We start from the raw sequence: 7,494 nt of genomic DNA, 5'->3' as shown, positions 1-7,494 counted from the left end.
CACTGTCCTAAGAAAAAGCAAAGGATGCAGCACTAACTGTCCCTGCATTGCAGCTCCTACTAAAACTGACAGGGCGTATGCTTTGGGTTGGCAAGAGGTAAAAGATTCCTCTGGTTATTTTGGGAACAGAAGGATGTGAAATTATCTACCGTAAGCCTTTCCTTTCCTTTGACCAGTTGCACCGAGCAACTATTTCTGACTTTTTTGATGCCTACTGGACACAGTGCTGATGAAGACATGTTTTGTTATAACATCGCATTTTTCTTATAATAGTATGCAAAGCCTTTCCTAAAACTTTCTTCATCAATTACCTGTCTGGAAAATGAAAAATTGGTGTTACAAACTGCCAGACCCTTGATATGATTGACTATGGCTGGTTTTAGTCAGCAAAAGGTCTCCAAGTAACAAATGGCTTGTCCATTTATTCTCTGACAAGAAAGACCGTCGAGGCTTGAATATCATTTACGCTCAATCAAATACTAATGCTGATGGAAAACTCTGGGTTTCGGTGACTCTTGATGTGCCCCACTGGGGCATGGAGAAATGTATCGCCACTTAACATGTATACTGCATAATGGACCTGAAAGGCTCTCCTACTCATTGCTGCGGCTGCCTCTTCATCTTGCCAGGCCTGTAGCTGTAAGATACGCATTAATTGACATGACAAATTGCATGAACATGTGTTTCGCAGTTGGCACTTCCCTGCTAAACGCTTATGAAACTGTTAACTATGGAAAACAAAAGATGGATGGAAGATCACTTTTACGAAATGATTTTTATAGAAAAAAACAAATAAAAGCTTGATGTATGCAAGCTCACAGATATCCCGTATTTTACAGCTGGCAAACAGCAATGATTTTTCCCTGGTAATGGGTCTTTTTGCTAGCATATACAGAAAGAGTCCGAATTAAAGAAGTGACTTGAAGTGGTAGAAATTGGCCTTGGGATATAGTGAATACAGAACATCCCTCCTCTCACCATATAGGTGGTGTTTACACCATTTCAAGATGCAGTTCAAACAGCTATTTTACAACATAATAAAATTGTTGATTGTGGCACAAAAAGCCATAAGATTTGATTTCTCCTTTTTTTTTGTGTGTACACACTGGTCAGAATAAGATCGACTGTAGAAAAGAACAGATTATTATTTTGCCAAGAAAGGGTGGACCAGATGATCCTTGAGGTCCCTTCCAACCTGGTAATCTGTGACTCTATGATTATTAAACTGCAGTGTAGTAAACATCAATATATTGTAGCTATGTTTTTCCTTTAAGACATTTTGCAGAATAATTATAGCTGGAACAAAAGAAGCTCAGAAAATTTCAACACTGGAGCTTGTTTGCTTTTTTGGGAGGAAAAAAAAAGAAAACAGCCATAAAGAAGTTCTGATATTCATGTCTAAATTCTAATAAATACTTTGATTATACTATGCTTTGCCACATCTGGCCTTCAACTTTGGACCTCATCCAGTTTCCTGTAGAACTAGAGGAAATCTAGCTCAAAACTTTGGTTGTGCTATTTTCTAAATGGCATAATACAAACCGCCACTTTAACTAGCATTTTCCTCTGCGTCATTTAGTAACACAACTGATGTAATTTTCCTGAAGAAGAGAAGCAACTCCCCTTTTTGATATTTAAAATTGCAAGTGATTCCTCAGTGGCACACCCAAGCTTTAAAATAAGGAGCAGTAATTGATTATTTCATTATTTCCATGTTTCTCTTGGACATTCCTTTAAGAATTATAAAGCATCTAATCTGCACTTATAGTTACCTAAATGGAATGAGTCTGTATAGAGAGGAATCCCAACACCTATAAAGACAACTATTAAAAATGGCAACGTGAGCCTTTACCCTAACGCATGACATTCTCTTAAGGCCTTGCTCTTGTAAATAGTTAGCATATGAGTAGTCCTACTAAAGCAAGACTCATTCATAGGCTTTTTCACTGGTGGAGTTTTCTTTTATTTATATATATTTTTAGGCAACATATCATGAAAGTTGGAAGGAGGAAAATAAACCGGTAATATGAGGTGAGCTAACCGTCAGTGTACACGTACGGCCTTCGACACAGCATCTCAACACAGAGAAACCTCAGTGAAGTCAGTGGCTAAGCCAAACCATAAGTTTGTGTAATAAAGAGAAATTGCTCAAGGTTTTTTCCCTTAGTGGCAAAAACCAATACTCCCAAGTGAACATCTTTCCTCTCTAGTGCAATACCCTGCAGATGTGACTAAACCTAAAAATAATTTCTAAGAAAAGGTTCCAGCATTTAACACAATGCTTGTACTGCCTTTCTAACCCTTCCTTCGTTCATTGTCAAATGATGATGTAAAGAATTGCATAAGAAAACAAAAAAAAAGATAAAAATTAACTTAATTTACACAACCAATAAAAAAGTTTAAAGCAATGATAGAAAAATAATATAAAGGCTAGATACATTAAATGCCAGTTCAACAGTATTAAGCTTTGGTAGAACAGTTAAAGAGCATAGCACCAATAAAATCCAATGTCAATACATGCTTCAGTACGCATGAGCTGTGATGAAAATGTAAATTTTGGCAAGAAAAGTAGTGTATGTTCCCTGACGCCACAGTTTCATTTCAACATCTAACAAAAAGTCTTTAGGCTCTTTCACTTGTCGCTGAAGATAGACAATGCCCGTGTACGAGTTCAGCCTTCGAGTGCTGAAGTAGTTTTCTTCATTTCCCTTGTTGATAGTAAGGATTATGTTGTCTCCAGCATAGGCAGGTGATGGTCCAATACGGAAAATATGAGCTGGGACCACGATATTGGTTTGGAAGTTCAGCTGGTAATAGGTAATGCGCACCGGGGTATTTTGGCAGTCCAGATAATTAAAACAGCTGATTCGTTCACACCTCCTAGGAGATGAGAAATGAAGCACATTCAGTGTCCATGTAATAGCAGGTAAAAATATACGTATTTCAGAGTATTGCAAAAGTATTAGACAAACAGGAGTCCCAAACTTCAGCCGTGTGATTGCCAGCTGCTTTTTCTGCTTTTACAGTGCCCATAAAGCACTTGTAAATGATAGAATTGTCAGAGTACAACAGTGTAAGAAAAAGATCATGGCCAGGGGGAGCTGTGTTGGGAAGCTTCACAACAAGGAAAGAGCCAGAGTCACGCTGCAAGCAGCACAGAGGTTGGAGCACAGAGGTGCTCCAAGAAAAGAAGAACAAAAACACTTAAAAAGGTAGATAAAACATGGGAATGGGAAACACGCTCCTCAACTTGCAAAGCTGCTCAATTCTATAAGGCAGGAAAAGTATGTTTTAAGTCATAAGCAACTAAATATGGCTTCCCAAAGCACTGGCAGCCACTGAGGCAGGAGATGGGTAGGAAGATTTTGGGGGTCCCGAGCCTCAGCTGCTGAGGAGCTGGGAGCTGTGGGGGTGTGCCATTCCAGAACCCCATAGCCTGGCAAGCTCATTATCCACTCCCCTTCAACGTTTCAACACTCTCTGAGGAACTGCCATCTGAGTATTAAACAGGGAGACCCAAACCCACTGTAAAAGTGGTGCACTGAGCAGCCTGGCAGCTACTGCAATGATATAAGCAGCATAGAAGATCTTATTTTTTTAGAACTTAATTATAAACAGAGCCCTTTTAGAGCTGCAGCAAGTAGAGCTGCAAGCTCTGATGACTGCTGTTATAGCAGCAGTTGGAAGGTAAATGGGGGCTCTAGGGCTTGGAAGAAGGAAGAGGCAAAAGCGGACAGAAGCTCTATATGGGGAAGGTCTGTGTGCTCTAGGTACCGAAGCATCTTCTTAGAGCTCTGAGCACTTACACCCGCCCACAAACTAAAGCACTATGTAAGCCACTGGACCGTGCTGCTCGCTTTGTTGCAACGGCGATACTTACATGTCAGATACTTTTCTGTAGTTGGAAGGGCACTCAAAGGACAGGCAGCGGAAGCTGCCCTGGATGTTATAGCAAGTCTCTGCAGCTGAACAGTTATGGGTTCCTATTGCACATTCATCGACATCTAACAAGAAGAAACACAAGGAAAAAGACATGCTAAGTTAAAAAATAAGAAGTAATCACCATTTATGGGCTGTAATATGCTTACGAGACTCTGTGTGCATGAGAAGCAAGAGGAGTCTGTGAGTTTGGCTCTGCAAGCTGAGGGCTCTTGTCTCCACCGCTCAGTTGCTGTGTGTTACCTCTTCAGTACCTGTGCCTGCTGCCTGCAGACCAGGACCGCGAGAACCTCGGAGAAAACACCTGGGGTATGAAATGCACATTCGGGTGAGGTGTGTCAGGTTCATCTCTGTGCACAGACACTTGCTGGCATTTGAAGTGACAGGGTAAATCATGTTGATTCCAATTTGCTAAAATTCATGTCTTCTGCAGAAAAAGTTTCCTTCCTTGACATTATCAGTTAATAAGAGATGACAGCGCCACTCCACAGTGTGTGCAATAAACAAGGGAGCCCACTCTTCCCTACAAGCAGCTTATGATCCTTTTCCTGCTGTTTGATAGTCCCTCCCCTGCTTGGCAGAGACTGGCCAGTTGCAGCCACCCAGTGCAGGGCCAGGGCTGGCCTTCTACCGCAGGGGAAGTTTGTTTCTTTCTTTCTGTACTTTGCAAACATTTGCACACTCCTGTGAACCTAGCTATTCTCATTCCAAACACATCTGATGCAGCACAGGGTTTAACTTCCAGTGGACAATGAACGCAAGAAGGAAAAAAACTTGTCAAAACCCAAGATCCTCCTGTCTTGACACTTTCCACTGCAATGAAACAAAACATTCAAGGTTCAAAACAAACATGAACATCTAGACAGAATCGCCTGTGTTATCATATTCTCCCTTGCTCCTGAGGTGTCAGAGATGTGTTGTCAGTAATATTATAAACTAGGCTGAAAGGAAACAGAATAAAATAACCAGATAGCGGTAGTCTAAGGCAGTGGAACCCTAAACTTCTCAGACCAGCCAACCTGTCCATCCCCGCAGCCGCTCTTTAAGCTTTCCACAGCTGTTCTGATTGAAGATAGTTTTAAAATAGTTTCCTGAAAGTGATGGGCCAGTTTTTACAGCTTCACAGGTCACTGATACTCCCTGAACCACAGTTTCATGCTTAGAGCTAGCCTATGTCATGTGTGGTGTTTCTAAACAAGCTGTTCAGCACGTGAGCACAGTGCACGTGTGATAAGCTCAACAGCTGGGGGAAGCATCTATCTGGTTTCAAACAGCAGAGCACGTGCACGGACTTGTGCGTGGTGTAGTCACCGTGTGCAAGCACTGGAATACAAGGGACAGTCCTTGATGAAAGATGGCCACTGCTATAAATCCCTCATACACTGCATAACGCGTGGGATCGCAGTGGCTCCTTCTTCATGGACAAGGCTGTAAAATGTCCACATAGCCCCAGCAAACAAACGTTCCTCCATTACCTAGTCTGCAGAGAGGCCTTCCCCTCCCCAGAGCAAACACTCATAATGGATGGAGGGACGTCCTATGTCTGCCTACACGTTAGCCATTGACAGCCTACTGTGACAGAAGCTATCCCCCAGGAATAAACAAATCCCATCAGAATATAACCAGCTCATGTTAAAAGCCAACAGGGCCTTCTCACTGACCTTTTGAGAAATGAGAAAGCTGGGCTATGCCAGGAGAAGAATTTATCTATGCATGAAAGTTTGTCTGGATTAAAGCAGGGGGCAAATACAAAGCAAAGTATCCACTGCTGTACAGCTGCATGATCCAGGAGATGTAAGCTTCACCAGACTGACTATTATGAAATACCGGAACTTAAGAACAACACTTTAGAACAGGACACACATTTTTGAAAACTTAAGTTAAATATAAATATCTCCCCGTAATGAGAAGCAATGTCGCAGAAGACAAAAAGGTACATTTAAAGCTCAGAGACACTTTATGGCCTAGAGCATAAAGGTGGTTACCTAAATGATACATATGCACAAGCCCAAGCCATGGACCTTAAAATGCTGAAAACCAGATGCAATAACAAGGATCCAGCTTGAACAGAAAATATTGGCAAAGATCTCACAGTCACATTGTGTACTCCCAAATGTCTAGACAACGCACGGAGGCTTTAAAATGAAATAAATGCTAACAGACAAACCACGTGGACTGTGTAGGGCTCTGCAGTTCTGCCAATTGTCACAGAGGAGACAGACTCTTAGAGGAAAACTGTAACCTCCCACTCCCTCCATTCCCCTGGGATGAGAACTGATCTCATACACTGAACTGACTGGTTTAAAAGTCTTACAAAGAAAAGTATACAATAGGAAGTAGGAGAGAATCAAAGTAAATTAAATCCCTTGATGATTCTCAGAAGTGCCCCTAGGTAGAAAGAAAATTTCTTCCATATTGCAATCATTGTCATGAAAGCACTCACTTCACCAGTTTGGCTGTGCTGCAAAATACCATAGGCAGTTTCTCTGAGATACATATGTTGAGATGCTATTACATGAGATACAGCTCATCTGTTTGAAAAAAAGGGTACACAGAATGTACCACCAGTAACTCTTAAGAACTGTTCAGATGATGAGCAACTGGGGCCAGATCTTCAGCTGGTGGAAACCAATATCACCTTGAGTTTAGTCCAGCTGACATCAATTCAGACTGTTTCTCTGACCATGTTTTCAGAGAGACCTCAATATATTAGCCTGCCCAAACGTGTAACTACACACTTGCAGAGCTCAAAAAAAGAGCGTGTACCCAGGGGCTCCTTCCAGCACCTGACTAAATGCCAGCTTACCCAGCCATGCACAGAGCTGCCACACACGCGGTAAGTTTTGCGAGTAGACCAACTTCAACCTCTAAGGAGGGTGCGTGTACCAGGTGGCATAGGTACTTCAAAAAGTTTTTCCAACTGTTACTGTAGAGCTGACTTAGCAGGGCTAGTCTATACAATAGCAACCCCCTCCACACAGGGTGAGTGTGCAGGGAGGATTTCACACCACACAGACAATGCAAGTGCGATCCATAGGTCCGCGTGGCAAACCTTTTTCCTCCACCTCCAGCGCTTGGAGCACGCTGGGTGCCTCCGGCTCGGGAGAGCTGTGCTGGCCGATTAACGCAGTGACTCACACTATTAACTCTGGAAGACGTCCTCAGCTCAGATCTCACTGCTGGCAGAGGTGGCAACTAACATGCAAGCACTCAAAGTTAGCAGGAAAAAACAAACAAACAAACAAACAAAGCCTGAGGAGAGGTATAACTGGGATTTTCTGAAGGTGACTTTTACATAAGAATTTAAATGCAGATAGATGTAACTGCATTCATACTTAAAAACACATCTAAAAAAATAAATCTTTTAAAATCTTCTAAAAAGATTTTAATTGTCATTTAGTCTGCTTCTCTGCTCCAAAGTCAGGATCAATTATGCTCATGCCGTTCATGATTTACGCAGTGTAAATTCACTGCCGTTACCACGGAGAAGAGTATTTAAGCACAGGAGATACATAACCAAAAGTTATGTGAAGTGTTCCCGAAAAACTAAGAGCA

The 7,494-nt window shown here is 41.9% G+C and overlaps 1 protein-coding gene across 1 annotated transcript in view; it reads right to left on the bottom strand.

Annotated features, from left to right (window-relative positions):
* Window positions 1-1,973: 1,973 nt before the first annotated feature.
* The window catches only part of FBLN2 (fibulin 2), a 97,417-nt gene continuing 91,896 nt past the window's right edge, over window positions 1,974-7,494 (bottom strand). Inside the window, exons 16-17 of the mRNA XM_009332581.1 lie at window positions 3,881-4,004; window positions 1,974-2,880 (exon numbers count right to left, since the gene is read on the bottom strand). Of these exons, the coding sequence (XP_009330856.1) occupies window positions 2,523-2,880; window positions 3,881-4,004 (482 nt within the window). The 3' untranslated portion in view covers window positions 1,974-2,522. The remainder of the gene's footprint in view (window positions 2,881-3,880; window positions 4,005-7,494) is intronic.

Source organism: Pygoscelis adeliae, unplaced genomic scaffold, assembly GCF_000699105.1.
Source record: "Pygoscelis adeliae isolate BGI_AS28 unplaced genomic scaffold, ASM69910v1 Scaffold349, whole genome shotgun sequence".
Taxonomy (NCBI): Eukaryota; Metazoa; Chordata; class Aves; order Sphenisciformes; family Spheniscidae; genus Pygoscelis; species Pygoscelis adeliae.
Note: the sequence above shows the minus strand (reverse complement) of the source record. Positions and strands in the feature narration are given on the sequence as shown.